This window comes from Amblyomma maculatum, chromosome 1 (assembly GCF_055883805.1).
Source record: "Amblyomma maculatum isolate TAMU_Amacu chromosome 1, ASM5588380v1, whole genome shotgun sequence".
Taxonomy (NCBI): Eukaryota; Metazoa; Arthropoda; class Arachnida; order Ixodida; family Ixodidae; genus Amblyomma; species Amblyomma maculatum.
This window is the reverse complement of record NC_139344.1, coordinates 142,769,825-142,788,168: the sequence shown is the minus strand read 5'-3', so window position 1 is coordinate 142,788,168 and position 18,344 is coordinate 142,769,825. Positions and strand designations below refer to the sequence as shown.

At 47.2% G+C, this 18,344-nt stretch overlaps 1 protein-coding gene across 1 annotated transcript in view; it reads right to left on the bottom strand.

Annotated features, from left to right (window-relative positions):
* The window catches only part of LOC146204206 (uncharacterized), a 33,572-nt gene extending 15,435 nt beyond the window's left edge, over positions 1-18,137 (bottom strand). The window contains exons 1-4 of the mRNA XM_084604454.1: positions 18,119-18,137; positions 17,249-17,359; positions 15,165-15,388; positions 3,110-3,311 (exon numbers count right to left, since the gene is read on the bottom strand). Coding sequence (XP_084460580.1) covers positions 3,110-3,311; positions 15,165-15,388; positions 17,249-17,359; positions 18,119-18,137 — 556 coding nt within the window. The remainder of the gene's footprint in view (positions 1-3,109; positions 3,312-15,164; positions 15,389-17,248; positions 17,360-18,118) is intronic.
* Positions 18,138-18,344: the final 207 nt, after the last annotated feature.

Sequence of the window (18,344 nt, the reverse complement as noted above, 5' to 3'; positions counted from 1 at the left end):
CGCACTGATGCGAGCCAGGGGAAGGAAGTAGGGGACACGGCGGCAACGTGATGGGACTGCAAGAGCAAACTGCGATGCACGAGAATGGGCCATTTTGCTGCGGAGATTACAGGGACACTAGTGAATAAAGCCAGAAGTCACATTCGGTGGCTTCGTGAAATTCGACGAGGCGCGTGTGCGAAACAAGAAAAATGAAAGAATGCTCCGAGATAAAGCCCGCAACAAAAGAGAATTATGCGACGGAGTCCAAACTGGTGAGTCAACGCGTCCATTAGTTGCAAAGAAAACAATTACAGACAAGTGTTGCCGAAACAGTGAAATACTCTCCGATCCCCCGGACTCTCCCTCTGAAAGTTTTAAGGGGCTTGCTTGTGAACTAAGCAAGCGGCAATTTTCTGCTGCCTTCACCGCTGTTTCGACAAAACGATGGTTTCTGCCGATCTTAGGCTAATTGCACCGTGACCGACGGTACGTTTGTGCGCGCATGTACCCCGTATTCTTTTTTTTTTCTTTTATGTAGCTAGTCCATTGCGGTATTCGACTGTTTGCACAATAAAGGGGGTGTTTCACTGAAGCCCGCTAATGATTATTAAATATAGGCTGCCTGGTGTAAACAGACGGGTTTGCGGCTGGCTAATACCACTGCTGTCGAACGTCACGATGCAGGTAAATGATTCTGACTATATATAGTCGGATGTGATTAATTCGTGAACGCAGCGACAAAGGCCCTTCAGTTGAGGCACTCCAGCCGACTGCGTCGATCTTTTGTCCTGACGCCAGTGTTAATTGTTTTGCAATGCAGGCGTAACATTGCATTTGGCTGGCAGGTGCAATTGAATTAGCCGCGGCGTCATGAGAAAAGGTCACGCCATAGCGTTGACTTGAAGGGCTTACTCTGAGGGACATTTGCCGCCAGCGTTCTTCATTTATATACGACTGCGCTGAATGGATGAACAAAACTATGATAGCTAAGATTTTAACTGGTTTAGTTATGTATGTAGACAGTCATAATTACAGATATCGTTTTATAGGTAGTTGGCGTGGTAGTTTCAGAATCTCCACAACGTTATGACGTTGTTACCCTCGGTGCAGTAACGCAGGAAATTCTGTCCGTATCACGCGACATTCGAACAGCGCGTGTCTCTCGCTTCCTACCCTTTCTCTCTCTCAAGAGAGAGAGCGAAACGGTAGGAAAGAGTAGGAAGCTTTGTGTGTGTGTGTGTGTGTGTGTGTGTGTGTGTGTGTGTGTGTGTGTGTGTGTGTGTGTGTGTGTGTGTGTGTGTGCGTGCGCGCGCGCGTGCGTGCGTGCGTGCGTGCGTGTGTGTGTGTGTGTGTGTGTGTGTGTGTGTGTGTGTGTGTGTGTGTGTGTGTGTGTGTGTGTGTGTGTGTGTGTGTGTGTGTGTGTGTGTGTGTGTGTGTGTGTGTGTGTGTGTGTGTGTGTGTGTGTGTGTGTGTGTGTGTGTGTGTGTGTGTGTGTGTGTGTGTGTGTGTGTGTGTGTGTGTGTGTGTGTGTGTGTGTGTGTGTGTGTGTGTGTGTGTGTGTGTGTGTGTGTGTGCGTGCGCGCGCGCGCGCTATATTTACACACCACGTGCAGCCAGGCCACTTGGACTCCGCGCATGACCGCTGTTATGGAACCGATATGACTACAAAATTTATAAATGACAGTGGACAAAACACCGCATGTCGTAAGTCTTTTGACCACCGGAGAATTACCGCAACCTTATAATCAATCAAAAATTACGGCACTCTTTATTACCTCTATGACTTGAGGTAGATACAAAACTAAAGAAACAGATAACGTCGACGAATATCAAGAGCAAAGTACATGCAGGCGGCTGCTATACCGCACATTAACCGTTACAATTCTCGCATTCATGCTCCCTTCAAATCTGCGCCATTCTTTACTAACGGTGGCACGGGTAAATAAAACCGCGAACGACAAACAGGCTATGCTAAATAGAAAGACACTACATGCATTATACACGCAGATAGGCACGCGCACCCGTAATCGCAAATGTCAACTAATTTAAAGGATTAAAGTTTTAAGCTGTCGCAACCTTTCTTATGTAAAACAAAAAGAAAGCGCTTATATGTTGAAGCGCCCTAGTAAACAAAACGACAAGCAGTGGGGAAAAAACGTGAATGCGCTCGATCATCGACCCATCCCTCCAGGCGTTCTTCCAGGCAGCCTTGAAACGAGCTCTGCCTCGCCGTAATCAATACACAGTTTATTGTTTGCGCACACACGCGAGGAAAACAGGACACATCGAGGATCTTTCCCAGCGTCCATGGGTTCAGGAGCAGCAAACAGAAATGACGAAAGTGACACAGTGAGATACTGGTATTTTGATAGCAACAAAAGAAGAAAGGAAGCTCAGTGCTACTTTACCCGGCAGGGAGCGGAGCTCCTGAGCGCTGGAAATTAAATTCAGGCATCTCTTTAACTGAAGCGCTCTAGTCAAACAATCTGTTTCTCTTCCGAGGCAAACTCAAATAACGAGACCTCATGCTTTTGTGCTTACGAAGGTAACTATTTACTTTATAGCATTTTTTTGAAAATAAAGTTTCCTTTTCTTTGGGCAGAAGGACACTGTGACTGTGAAACATGTATCGATTGAGGACAGCGCAAATGAGCCGCACTTTCTTTCTAGTTAAAGCAGCCTTTGTCCAGGAAAAGTCATTTATTGTGTCCTAATTTATCCTTTCAGAGAGCGTAGAGTGTTCCTTTTCAGGCCCAGAGTAGTGACCTTTGATTCTGCCCCCACCGTATACTTAATGTGCGATCGACATTCTTGGTAAGTCATGTGCGCTTGAAACGTTTAGAGAAGTTCGAGTAATCGTCCATGCGTTTTAGAACGCGCTGAATGCTGATAACGTTCGTTGGTCAGTATTTCCGAGTTGATGATAAGGCACTGCAGGAAATTGATCATTTCCCTTTCTAAGATCATAGAATGCATTGAGGTAGTACGGCCTGCCTTCCTGCAATTGTTATCTTTTTTTTTTTTGTACTTCCAGGTGTCGAATACAAAAAAGAATTCCGTGACTGTAATGCAGCCTGGACAAAATCTGAATTATTCCCGCTGATTTTGGAGTGAATTATAGACGTACCCTGCGTGGCCCACTCATCGTGACCATGGACGACAGGAAATTCGAGCTTTCGGTAGAGGGCATCCACTCGGTCGGCCCGGAAACGGCACGCCCGGCAGCGTTGGTTCCACACTTCCCAGTCCTCAGGAGCTGGTCTGGAGTGGATCATGCAGTACAGGTTGGAGCTGCCTCCTAACGCTTTCCCACGGGGCCACCGGAGGCTCTGCGTTCGATCGCAAGTGTCAGTCTAGGCGCTTACTAAACGAACGGTGCATTTCATTGATTAATAAAGCTTCCTATTTTATGGATGCAGCCATAACGGGCTGTGGTGCATGGAATATGGCCAGCATGCGATCCCATTTTCCGCAATCGGTCTAGTTTTGCTGAATCATGCAAGAAAACTTAGAGTGGTAGCGTCAACTCCAATTTTGAAGTACTCTCATCCCAACGAGCATTAAGAACGAAGAAATGCAGGAATCGTTGGGCTGACTGGCTTGACAAAAAAAAAAAAAGAAAAAAGAAAGAAAAGAAAAGCTACGTTATTCGCTTCAGGCTTCCTATACATTGGCTACTGTGCTTGCTATCAGAAGACACAGATCCAAATAACACTTATTGCTTAGTACTCAGATTTCGAACTGTTACATCACAGTGATTCCTCGTTTAATATTAACGCGAAAAGTGAATCGTAATACTGTTTTATTCAACTTGCTTTTTCGAAGCTAACCTTACTCATGCGCTGCTATAATGCAGTAACAGAGAAAGCTTCTCTGACACGGCATGTCATCAGCGTTATTTTTAAATTTAGCTTATGTGTGTATGTTCATGAACACTCGTATAAAGAGGAGTCAATGAAAAACAACAGTAACAAAAGCTTGTAACAGAATTTTTGATGCTATTTGCAAGATCGACTACAAGCACCATTAAAAAGCGCATTTAAAGAATGCGAGAATGTGCCCAGCTAGATTCTTCCATTCAGTACGCAATTATATCCTTTCAATCAGAAAAACGAAGGTTCTTGGCTGTCGATCGCTCGCAGAAAGGAAGGTAGATGCCAGGTGGTCCCATGAGAATATGTACATGTTTGGTACAGCGTGGAAACAATTGAACTCTCGGAAACCTGCCGTTCACGACGCTTCTTACAGCGTCTTACATAAGATAGGGTGATTGTTTAAAAACTTCCTTAGGCCTGATACGCCATACGCGCTGGTCAAATGGTCCAAAGGGCATCTGAATCTTCAGCAGCCCTACCAGCAGCTGGGTGTGGAGGACAGCCAGGTTTCAGTCAGGTATGCAGAAAAGTCGCTAGAGAGACTCCATGCCAGTAACTATGGGATTACTAGCGCAAGCCTTCATTAAGGTTGCATACCAGCTGAAAACTTTCCTTTTTGTTGTTGTTAGGCAAGAAATGGTAGTCTTCTATGCATACTGGGAACTTCGGTTTCTTCGTAAAATACAGTCTAGAATAAATTTGGCATAAATTGTGCGATAAAATGCAGAAAAAAGAATAAAGTGTGTTGTATCCCAGTGATTGCTTGCCGAAAACTAATGGCTCTTCATAAGTGAGAGCTAACCGCGCCATTACTAGACCAGCATCCAACCAGCATGTTGCTGATCTTTTATACCCGTGCCACACGAGCCAGCAAAATCTCTTTCACCTAAGCGGTCTCTTAGCGAGTTGAAAGGCTTTTATTCAAAAGGAATTGAATAGCAGACACACGGCGCTGGCGATCTCTTTTTAGCGTTTCCTACCGAGGACGCTATCGAAAGCATGGCGCTTGATCTTGAGACAAAACCACTCAGAATAAACCGATGTATCGAAACATATAAATCAAATACGTGTGTTATTACAAGTTGTGTATAGTAAATTTGCCTACAGTATGCTCACAAACGTTATAAAAGATGGCGCATATATGCATCGGTGGCTTGCGTCACCACGTGATATCTTGAACAGGTTAAGAGAGTGCTTCAAAAAAACTGAATTATTGTGCCTAGTTAACCTTCTGCAAAACGTAAAACTATTTTTATAGTGTATAAACGTGACACGAAAATTTCCTTTTGCTTCGTTTATTTATTAAAAAATAATTATTTGTGTCCACTGGGCTGGAGGCTGCTTCTTTCCAGACGTAAAAGAGATCCGCGATCTCTTCTTACGGAAAGGACCGCTTCTGGAAAGGCGATTGAAGTCTGTCGTGTGTCTGCGGATGAAACTCTTTTTGGGAAGGTGTCTTTTTATTCAAATGCATTTACAGTGCCCGCGTGATACGGGTATTATTTTGCTTAGTGTTGAAACATTTGTGCTTCCTTCATTGTCATCATAACTCCTTTACACTCGAACACTCACTTTACACTCACCGCGCTACGACAAGCAAGACACACCGCCACCGTCATCAACTAGCGTGCAGTGTATCCGCTGCAAGCATCCGCTCGTCAGTGGGCGTGGGACAGCAGCGATGATGGTGTTAAAGGCTTTCTACTTGCTTACGCAGATCAGTTGCCCACTTTCATCATATTCTAAGCTTACTAGTAATCGCTAGTCACTGCTTGTCCCATGCCCACACACCTTGGGATGCACCGTTGCCGATTGTATTCATGTTGTAAAGTTGCTTTTGTTGTCAGGGGATGTAGAGTCGAACCCTGTACCCAACAAGCAAGGCCTGAGTAACGAGGATATACTAGTTGCAATTAATGACCTGAAAACATCTATGGAATCGCGCCTTGGGGAAGTAATGGCATCTTTGAGCGAGGTAAAGGCCAGTCAAAAACAGCTAGAGACCAGTCAAAAACAGCTAGATACCGGTCAAAAACAGCTAGAGACCGGTCAAAAACAGCTAGAGGCCAGTCAAAAGTAGCTTGAAGACACAGTGTCAGACGCATTGTATCGACTGACAGCTCTCAAAGCAAAGGAAAGCGATTGTACAGCTCTTCTGGGTGGGGCTGACGTGAAATACTTCGTAACTAAAGCTGTTCTTGATGAAAGCTATCTTCTGCGGACACGCCTTGATGAATTTGAAGATCAGCCTCGAAGAGATAATCTTATATTTTACGGTGTCGATGATGCAGCAGATGAAACATGGGCGGAATCTGAGCAGAAGATACGTAGACGCCTTCTAAGCTCATTTTCCCTGGAACTAACCGATGAAGGCATTGCAAGGGCACATCGCCTTGGAGCTTTCGTTGAAAAGAAATGCCGACCGATCGTCGTGAAGTTCGCGTCGCTCAAAGTTAAAGATGGCATTTGGGCTCAGAGAACAAAACTGAAGAATAAAGGCATGTCTATACAGGAGGACTTTTGCAGAGCAACTAGGCTTTCGCGGAAAAAGCTCATGGACTATGGTAAAGCAAGGGGCCATAAATACAACCTGCGTTACAACAGGTTGTACGTAAACAAAAAATGCTACGTATATTCTGCCGACACAGATGCCGTATGCGAAGTTGAAGCGCCTAGCGGACGTGCCTCTGAAAATGACGCAACAGCCCCGCCTGCATCATCCCTGCCTGCATCAGACACGCCTGCATCAACTTCTTTCTCAGGTTCGCCATAGGAAAACGCAGCCGTTCAGGCATCACCGAATCCAGATTACTCGATTCTTTTCACTAACATTCGCAGGCATTTTGAATAAACGAGACTCATTGTCAGCCCTAGCCGACACGTGTCTTGCCGATGTGATTGTCCTGACCGAAACTTGGCTGTCTGAAAAAATTGATTCTCGGGAACTGTTCACTTGTGAAAAAAATTACATTTATAGATTTGATCGCTGTGAGCGCGTTGGTGGTGGTGTTTTGATTGCCGTATCAGATGAAATTGCTTCCTATAGTGTTCCCGTGAATTCTTCACTGAAATTTCTCTGCATTTGCTTACGTTTGAACCACAAGGACGTTTTATTCTGCGTATGCTATCGACCACCTAGCTCACAGCCTTGCTTCTGCGATGACCTACATGACGCCATTAATTCGGTCCTTTCTAAGTTTCCGAGGTCTCCTCTTTATATTTTTGGCGATTTCAACCTTCCCGCGATTTCATGGAACAGCCCCTCTTATCATTTCTTACGTCCTTTCTCAGAATGGTCTGCATTCATTGAATTGTGTTCTACTTTCAACCTTGGTCAAATCGTTAAAAAACCAACCCGTGTTACTCAGACATCTGCCAACATACTTGATCTTGGGCTAACCACCTCTCCTGAAACTATATCTTCAATCAGCTTTCTTCCGGGCTTAAGTGACCATATATAGTGCAATCCACCTAACTATGCCTTCACGCTCGGCTCGCTCTCCAAAAAGATACAAGCTACTTAGGAACTACAACAAGGCGGACTTTCAAGCTAATAATGCAGAGCTCGAGCGCTTTTCGGACACCTTATTCCTGCACTTCTGGAGTCGTTCCACTCAAGAAAACTGGCACATATTTAAAACGAAGGTGAATGATCTCATAAATGAATATATTCCCACTCGTCGCGTGTCCTGCTCCAAACAAGCACCCTGGTTGAGCATATCGTTAAAGCGGCTCCTAAATAAGAAAAAGCGCATTTTCCGGCAGCTGAAAAATTCAAAAATTGCTGATAAATGGCACCTTTATCGTGCTGTCGCGTCACAGTACAAGCAAGCGCTGCAGAGCGCTAAGCATGTTTTTTATCACGACACACTGCCTCATTTGCTCGTTTCCAACCCGCAAAAATTTTGGAACGTCGTTAATGTGCGCAAAACAAAAGAGGTCCGACTTCGCTCTATAAATAAAATCCTGGTTCCCCCTCACGAGTGCTGCAATTGCTTTGAACAATACATTTTTCTCATCCTTTAGTATTTCCGTGGTTTCCACCTTACCCGATATTGCGGCTTCTGAATCGATTCAGATGGAACCTATAACTATCAATGATGAAGGTGTTGCCAGGCTTATTCAGAAAGGAAAGCTTGCTTCAGCTGCTGGGGTCGACGCTATTAGTTATAAGTTCTTGAAGAGTACGTGTTTGTATTCATCCATGATGTCCGAAATTTTTACGCAGTCCATCCGCAGCGCATCACTGCCTGACGACTGGAGAATCGCCAAGGTGGTTCCAGTCCACAAGTCTGGTGACGTTCATAATCCTAATAACTACAGGCCTATTTCCTTAACATCTATTACAAGCTCCTTGAACATATTATCTATTCACACCTTGTTGACTATCTGGAAACTAATTCGTTTTTTACAGATTCACAGCATGGTTTTAGTAAGCATCATTCATGTGAAACTCATTTAATTGCATTCACTAATGACTTGATGTTTGCACTGGACCACTCTTCTCTCATTGATTGCATATATGTTGACTTTGCAAAGGCTTTTGATACCATGTCACACCAACTATTACTTTATAAGTTAAGTAAATCAAATATTGATAATGGTATTTTAAAGCGGATTGAGTGTTTGTTTTAAGTAATCGAAGTCAGTATGTCAATGCTAACGATCATGACTCCCCCATTTCCCCCGTAACCTCTGGCGTTCCACAAGGATCAGTTTTAGGACCTCTTCTTTTCCTTATCTATATTAATGATCTTCCTTCCTCAGTTACTTCCAAAATAAGACTTTTTGCTGATGACTGTGTTTTATACAGAGAAGTTCCTAACCAAGATGATGTATGCGCTCTTCAAAATGATCTGAACATAATTGGAACTTGGTGTAATACCTGGCTTATGAAACTAAACGTTAACTGTAAATTAATGAGAATTACGCGCACGACTAATCACAACATTCCGTGCTCATACTTTCTCGATGACACCCCACTGACCCAAGTTAACAAGTATAAGTATCTTGGTGTTCAAATAACTGATGATCTGTCCTGGAAGGCTCACATTGAATATATTGACACATGCCATTCATAGACGACGAAGATTTGAACCGGCGATTCGGAGAAGACGACGAAGCGAAACGGTGCTGCGCTTTTGTGCTGCCTTGACTGGCTGTTGGTGTTCTTCGGTGCCAGAGTGCCAGAGCGCATTCTCTGTAACGTTACGTTACAAATCTGGTGGAGGAATAGCCAGGTATCGATCCAGTCCTGCATAATCAACCTGTCAATACGGAGCTTACCCCCGTACATCAACGCCTCGGCCGCCGCCTACGTGGAGAGCCCCCTGAATTTGGACCCCTTCCGGCCGCTACCAGGACGACGCACCCTCAGACGGCCGTAGAACCTGCTGCAATGACATCTGAGAGCAGGCTTCCCACCCACATTCTGTGTCATCAGCCGCGAACACCCCCCTCTTTTCATGGCGACGTGTTCGAGGACGCCGAGGACTGGCTTGAGAACTACGAGCGAGTTGCTCGTTACAACGGGTGGACTGATGAGCGTAAGCTCCACAACGTGTTCTTCGCTCTTGAAGAGTCTGCACGGACATGGTTTGAAAACCATGAGGCTTCCTTCCCATCCTGGGCAGCCTTCTGTCGTGATTTCAAAGCCACGTTTCCTAGCGCCGACCGCCGGGAGCGAGCGGAAGCTGCGCTACACTCGCGCATTCAGCGCCAGAACGAGAGCGTGCGTATGTTCTTTGAGGACATGACACGCCTTTTCAACCGTGCAGACCCACAAATGTCAGAAGATAAGAAGCTGCGTCACCTGATGCGGGGCGTTAAACAAGAACTTTTCGCGGGACTGGTGCGCAGTCCACCACGCACAGTGGCGGAGTTTCTCAGCGAGGCAGCGACCATGGAGACAACGCTGCAACACCGAGCCCGTCAGTACAACCGTGACGTGAACATCATTAGGTCCGACGCACCCCCTGTACATGTCGGCAGTGACATGGACTCACTACGCAATCTCATCCGTTCTGTCGTGCGGGAGGAACTGCAAGCGCTCCGGATGCCTTGCAACACAGCATCTTTTCCTTCATTGGCTGAAGTCGTCCGGGACGAGGTGCGTATGGCAGCTCAGCAAGTTGCTGACGTTGTTCCCTAGCAGCGCGTTCCTCACCAGACGTTTGACGCGAGGCCCACCTACGCGTCCGTCCTGAGTAAGGCTCCCCCGCCAGACCATAGTATCAACGCCGCAGCTCCAGCAATGGAGCCGCAGGGTCCCCGCATGGAGCACCCCGCATGGAGCCGCATGCAGCCTCGCTACTCCCCTCCGGCAATCTACCAGCCACTCCGTAGAAGTCAAGTATGGCAGTCCCGGGATCGTCGGCCCCTGTGCTATCATTGCGGTGAAGCCAGTCACCTATACCGGGCATGCCCGTACCGCCGCGTCAACATGCGGGGTTTCGCCTCGGAGGGCCTCTACCCTCGGAATGCAGAACGGCCTACTGAGATTGCAAGCGACCTTGCAGCGCGACAGTACCCCGTCACATCCGGTTACCAAGAGCGTCGGTCTACGTCCCCGACGAGCAACCGTTCCACAAGTCCCCACTCTTCCCGACGCCGCTCTCCCAGCCCTGGCCGGGAAAACTAATACCAGCGGCCTTCGGAGGCAGGGTCGCTGATGTCGGGAAATGTGAAGATCCTCCGTCATCGTCAGGCCGACCCGACGAGATTTCACTTGTGTCAGGTAGCGACAGCATCCGGCATACTACCTCCGATTTGTGTGTAACGATTGATGGAGTGGATATCACCGCGTTACTCGACACTGGTGCCGATTATTCTGTAATGAGCCGTGGTCTCGCCCGAGAATTGAAGAAAGTTTTGACAAACTGGTCCGGCCCGAAAATTCGTACGGCGGGAAGTCACTTGATTGAACCTGCAGGCAAGTGCACAGCGCGGGTCGGCATCCGTGGTTTTGTGTATGTCGGAGAATTTATCGTGCTTCCTGAGTGTTCGAAAGACTTGATCCTTGGTCTAGACTTCCTGCAGACCAACGGCGCTGTCATTGACCTGAAAGAAGCGCGTGTTTCTTTTTCGACGAAACGAGCCGTGGCGCGCATTGAAAACGAAGATCCGGATCTGAACGTTTTGCGTATAGTCGACGATGACGTGAGGGTTCCGGCACGTTCTAGTGTGCTGGTTGTTGTAAAGCATGATTTGTTCCACGATTACGAGGGCATCGCCGATGGGCACCTTCCGCTACTCCTCGAGAAGGAATTAGCCGTTGCTCGAGGACTCGTACAACTCCAGAACAGTTGTGCTACTGTCCTCCTGACAAATTTTGCTAAGGAGATGCGGCATCTCGCCAAGGACACGGCTGTTGCCGTCCTTCACGATGTTACTGCCTTACCTCAATTATGCACCGCCGGAACGAACCCTAAAGAAGAGGCCGCACCTTGTCATGCTCTGCAAACCGTTAAAATTAGCTCCGACTTGAGGCCCGATCAAAGGAATCTTCTCTCGGCTCTTCTGAGCGATTTCGCAGACTGCTTCGCCACAGGCTCGAAGGTCGGTCGTACTCCTGTCGCCAAGCACCGCATCATCACCGATGAGACCACGTTACCGGTATGCCAGCGCCCGTACCGGGTTTCTCCTAAGGAACGTGACGCCATTAAAACGCAAGTGGATGAAATGCTTGCGGACGACGTGATCCAGCCTTCGACGAGCCCATGGGCGTCGCCAGTGGTCCTTGTCAAAAAGAAAGATGGCACCTTGAGATTCTGTGTCGATTACCGAAAGTTAAATAACGTGACCAAAAAGGACGTCTATCCGCTGCCCAGGATTGATGATGCCCTCGACCGACTACGCGATGCCAGGTACTTCTCCTCATTAGACCTCAAAAGCGGATACTGGCAAATCGAAGTGGATCAGAGAGACAGAGAGAAGACTGCATTTGTGACGCCCGACGGCCTATACGAGTTTAAGGTGCTTCCGTTTGGTCTTTGCTCTGCGCCGGCCACGTTCCAACGTATGATGGACACGGTTTTATCAGGTCTCAAGTGGCAGTCGTGCTTGGTGTACTTAGATGATGTTGTTATTTTCTCGCCTACTTTCGAGCAACACTTGGACAGGTTGCGCATCGTGCTTCAAGCACTCAAAGGCGCGCAACTAACGATCAAGCCTGAGAAATGCCACTTTGCTTTCAAAGAACTACGCTTCCTCGGCCATGTTGTCAGTGCACAGGGCGTTCTCCCTGATCCCGAGAAGACTACCGCAGTGTCAAATTTTCCACGTCCCACCGACAAAAAGGCACTTCGACGATTTCTAGGTCTTTGTTCGTACTATCGACGCTTCGTCAAAGATTTTTCTAAGATAGCTGAACCACTGACAGCACTAACCAGAGATGACATACCCTTCCTGTGGGGAGACGATCAAGAGCAAGCCTTCCAGGAGCTTAGAAGCCGGCTACACAAACCCCCAATTCTCGCCCATTTCGATGAAGACGCCGCAACAGACGTACATACTGATGCCAGCAACGTTGGCCTCGGCGCGGTACTCATTCAGTGGCAAGGCGGAATAGAACGGGTTATCGCCTACGCGAGCCGAACACTCTCACGATCAGAGGCGAACTATTCGACAACGGAGAAGGAGTGCCTTGCGGTAATCTGGGCCATCAGCAAGTTTCGACCATATTTGTATGGACGACCCTTCCGTATTGTCAGCGACCATCATTCCTTGTGCTGGCTGGCAAGCCTTAAAGACCCGTCTGGACGCTTAGCTCGTTGGAGCCTCCGTCTTCAAGAGTATGACGTCACTGTTGTGTATAAGTCGGGACATAAACACCAAGATGCTGATTGCTTGTCACGCGCGCCATTGGACTCCACTGCAGTGGAAAACGCCGACGATTTTCCCTTTATTGGGGCCATTACCCAATCCCATATGGCTGACCTTCAACGCAAGGACCCGGAACTGGCGCCGCTCATCGATTATCTGGAAGGACGCGGTGGTAGAGTACCGCTTGTTTTTCGTCGTGGCTTGCAGTCATACGCTTTACGAAGTGGAGTTCTCTGCAAGCGCAATTTTGAAAGATCCAAAGAGACATTTCTACTCGTAGTGCCTACGCACCTATGGCCTGACATCTTAAGCGCTTGTCACGACGAACCGTCCTCCGGCCACTTGGGAGTTAGTCGTACGCTTGCAAGAATTCGGGAGAAATACTATTGGCCGAAATTATTACCTTCAGTGCGATCTTACGTAAAAACCTGCCGTGATTGTCAACGCCGAAAGACTCCACCCGTGAAACCAGCTGGATTTCTTCAGCCGATCGCTCCACCGAAAACTCCTTTCCAACAAGTGGGGATGGATCTTCTTGGTCCTTTCCCGAAGTCAAGTAATGGAAAGCGTTGGATTGTTGTCGCGACAGACTACTTGACCCGATATGCTGAGACCGCGTCGCTCACAAATGGAACTGCCACCGAAGTCGCAGAGTTTTTTGTCCACGACATCGTGTTGCGTCACGGCGCTCCGGCTGTTATCATTACCGATCGCGGGGCAGCTTTTACGGCCCGCCTGACTAAGGCTGTACTGAACCTTACACACACTAGCCATAGACGGGCCACGGCATACCACCCGCAAACTAATGGCTTGGTGGAACGGCTAAACAGAACTCTGGCCGACATGCTGTCTATGTACGTGGATATAGAGCATAAGACCTGGGATCAAATCCTCCCATATGCCACGTTCGCATATAATACGGCACTTCAGGAGACGACGCGGCTCACACCCTTCGAGCTTGTGTTCGGCCGTCGAGTGACCACTCCACTGGATACAATGCTGCCCGTATACACCGACGACGAAGATGAGCTTGACCTGGACATCGCTAGTTTTACCCAGCGTGCGGAAGAAGCACGGCAGCTGGCAAGGCAGCGCATATACCTACAACAGCAACTAGACGCTGACCGTTACAACAAGGGACGGCGCTTCGCTACCTACGAGCCTGGAGACTATGTCTGGATTTGGACGCCCGTTCGTCATCGTGGGCTGTCTGAAAAATTGCTGCGCCGGTACTTCGGCCCATATCGTGTCCTCCGCCGCCTCAGCGACGTTACTTACGAAGTTGAATCCGCGACCCAAGATCCCTCAAGCCGCAGACGACGCAAGTTCACTGATGTTGTACACGTCGTCCGGATGAAACCCTACCACGATCGCCCCGCTGACTATTCTTGAGACTGATGGTCAGCTCATCGCATCAAGCAGCATTTGCAGCATCGAGGCGATGCTGCCAAAAAGGGGGGCAATGACACATGCCATTCATAGACGACGAAGATTTGAACCGGCGATTCGGAGAAGACGACGAAGCGAAACGGTGCTGCGCTTTTGTGCTGCCTTGACTGGCTGTTGGTGTTCTTCGGTGCCAGAGTGCCAGAGCGCATTCTCTGTAACGTTACGTTACAATATTACTAACAATGCCAACCGCATGCTCGGCTTCATCCGTCGCAACTTTTCCCTTGCTCCTATCTCTGTGAAACTACTGCTCTATAAAACACTCGTCCGCTCAAAAATTGAGCACGCTGCTCCAGTGTGGGACCCATATACTAACTCTCTCATTGTGTTGCTTGAATCGATCCAAAATCGCTCTGCAAGGTTCATAATGTCTAATTACTCCCGCCATGCCACAGTTACAGAAATTAAAAGAACGCTTAATCTTCCAGATCTTGCCTATACGGCGCCGCATTTCGCGCCTCTGCACATTTCATAAAATATATTACGGCAACGAAAACTTAAAGCAGTGCCTGTTTACTCCTCCGGTGCACATATCGTCCCGCACAGATCACCACCTAAAGGTGCACATCCCACAGTGCAGGACTGTCCAATATCATAATTCCTTCGTCCCTAGAACTGCCTCGGACTGGAATCACCTGCCCTCCACTGTCGTCGTCATCAAGGACTGAAAAATTCAAGGATACTTTTAATGCTTATGAATTGTAACTGTTTATTTGTTTGTTTCTTTTTATTTTTTATTTCTCCACTCCTCTCTGTAACGCCTGACCGGCCTTGAGAGTAATAAAATGAAATTAAATGAAATATCCGAGCGGTTCTTCATCATTCCTCGAATAAATTCAATTAAATAATGAGCAGTTGTGTTTAGCTCCTTCACGTATGGCGGTCATTATTTTTTCTCTAATAAGCAGCATGCCATAGAAGTCTGCCTGTCCCTCAAGGCCCGAAATTGCATGCCAGTATACACTACGGCACCACAGGTGAGGAGGAGCCGAGTGTCACCGAAAGCTCCCTTTGTTCCCCGGGAACGAATGCTACCTGGTTGTGGTAGCAATGGAGTGCGTTCTTCTGCGGTGCCGTCACGAACTGCCAGTCGATGGAGGTCGCCTGCATCGCCAGGGACAGCAGTGGCACCGAAGCGTACCAAGGCGCCTCTCCGCGGCCAGCTTCGATGAGCAGCACTCGCGCTGGCGACCCGCCCGCTCCCGAAGCGCTGTCTAGCAGACGGCGGGCAAGAACGCAGCCGGCTGTTCCCGCTCCCACTGCGAGGGACATCGGCCGGAAAATGTGCGTTTGAATCTTCCCTTCCTGAACTGACTGCGTATGCGTTTTCCTGCTGCATAACTCTAAAGTTTATTCGGGAGAGACGGGTGACATATATCTATATGAGCCAAAGGTCATATTGCAGAGACTAGTGACAAGGCATATTAACAATTTTTAAAAATGCAGCAGGCAGAAAAGCAGCTCACCATCGCTCGCCCTTAACGATGCTCTTCTTACTGTCAAAAACAAAGCAGCGCGAGAGCGGCTTCGAGACGAACCGATAGACTTCGCTAGGCGCTCTCAGCGTTCGTCATCGCGCTTCCGAACTTCATGTCAGTTATGAAAATTCATTAACAAAATTCAACATTCGCAATGCTCGTCTCCTTGTTCTCCGAGTTTAACTTGCTTTAAGCCACCCGTATATATGGATTTCTTCATATGCTACCATGGGCATGAGGATCATTGCAGCGAACTTTTTATGAGAAATAATCTTCATGAGCCCAGAATCGGGTTAACGAAGCTGTTTATATGTCAGTGATGCTTACATCAGCCGACTTTTTCTTGATGTCATGGCTGACCAGTCGTGCGCTGAACAGTGCACAATTCTGTCCTTATGAAGTTCAAATTTCACAGTACGGGGGCTCCGGGCCAGTGTTTTACACCTAATTTCCATCTTACTCAGTGCATGATGTTTCTCCTGGCTCCGATGCTTCATTAATTTAGGAGCAATAGGACCTCAACCAATGAATGAATACGTCTATTTACATAAAGTTAAGTGGTAAGTGTGGATAAGGTCTACGAATTGTCTTCGGCAAGCTGACTTTGAAATAAACTTTAATATGAACGAACAATGTCAGACTGATAGAAAAATTGCCTTTTGGGCACAAGTTACTTTCTATAATCATGCGTAAAATTTATCTTACAATCTAATTAAAGTTAATTGTCGAAAGCGGCCAAGCTATACGATCGCCTTCTTTATATAGGAGGTAAATACGCTAGCTGCTTTAGACGCAGAAAACCAGAGTTTACTGCTAAAACGAATAAATTTTCTGTGAAATTAGGTTGGGGATTAGTCATTGTGTTGTTTCATAGTCATACAGGACGGTGTTTAGAAGTTGCTGCTATAATTATTGTGGCCACTCCCAGTCAAGAAAGCGAGAGAACCGTGCCAGAAACACAACTCAATATTTCGTAGTTTCGTCGTAATGCCTGCCAATTCTTTAGTTTCCTAGTAGTTTTGTGTAGCGCTGTTGTTTTTCCTGGAGTACTTTCCTGGAGTCTGCACTTCTGTCGTACTTTTCTGTGGTAATTACAGAAAATTCTGATGTCACTACAGGCTCACGGCCAACAACCGAAAATAAATTCTATTTTTACGATAGAAAATTATCTGCAGTTTGTTCTTTTGACTGGGCTGCATGCTTAGAATATCACATAGTAAGGATTTCAATTACATCAGCGGAGTGCTGTTAGACAGTTAATACGCAGGTAAGGTCAGGTAAAAAATTCCAATAAATTTCAATAATCAATCCTGAAAACTTTTTTTTTTTTTTGCTATTCTTTGGCATCATATCGTTTCTGTTTTGTCTGCATTTAGGCCAAGCAAGAAACTTGTTGCATATGCACAATAATATGTTATACATCCTTCACATTAAAAATGGCTCATCTTCAATAGTTTAGCAAAAATAAAGAAAACGAAAGCTGAGAAAAATGGTCGCCAGCTTCAACTTATTAAGCTTCGCTTAATGGGCTTATACGCGTGCCCGTTAGTGAAAAATAGATGTCGAAACAGCGCTGTGACATTGTTGCTTATATGGGTGCTCTGTGTGGCAGGTGTTCCCGAATGGCGTGTTGAAGCGTACCGACGATGTAATCGTAGTCGGGGTCTGGCGGCAGGCGGATGTCCTGGCAGCGCCGGAGGTGATGCCACAGCACCGCTGTCCCGATGCACACGAGGTTCAGCAGCACGAGTTCTGTGCAGCGCGCAGTGAGCGCTACTGTGAGCTGGCGCTCGCTAACGCAAAAGTACCATATCTACCAGCTGTTGTTTGACTCAGGCAATCAATAGAATAAGATGTCGAACTCAGCTCCTAATAAGGCACAAACTGGGTTATGAGAAGAGGAAGTGTCTGTCGTTCACGTGTCCCGTCTCACCTAGCACTGTTTCACTCGATTCTCATGGGTTATGAGAATTGGCATTTGCATTCGCATTCACACCGAGCTTGAAGTGAGCTCTCAAGAAAATATAAACTTTGTTTACTCTTGGTAGAACGCACCACATAACAAAAAACACGAGCAGGAGTGGAGAAGGATGAAATAACTCTTATTGTCCAACAGAAATGGCGCCTCCCCACTCCCCCTCTTCTAAAAAGAACAGCTTCAATGTAGTACAAAATGCGCCAGCAATATGAGGCAATGCGTGCAACGCTCTATGTACGAGAAAAATTACTCATCTACAGTGCACTTTTCCTTGCGCCGAAGACAAGGTTCAACTTGTTTTACACCAGCATCAAGATGCATAAAAATTATCACAAAATACAGAAGGGTTGAAACTTGCACTCCGCCACCTTCATGCGCGAGTATTGTATTACTTACGAAGCAGTAGTGGCTGAAATTTTTCAGAGGCCAGATGCAAGCGAACGGGAGAAAATTAAAGATAATTCGCCAGGAGGGGTCATGTGTGGAGAAAATGCCCTGAAACACCGTTCGATGGAAGCACAATTAAGACTCACCCTTTTTGCCGAATCGCATGGTTTCAGAAACGCCGCCTCTTTTCGCTAACCTTCTAAACAGTGCGCAGACCGTTGTCACGGAGTTCTAGAACGACAACCGTGCAGACGCCTTCTCCGTCGCTGTACCCGTGTTCCAGGATACGAAGTACGCTCGAAGGAGCGAAGACCCAGCCAGTGCCGGCGGCAAGTGCTGACTCAAGAGTATGCAGCCAAACGCGATTAAGAA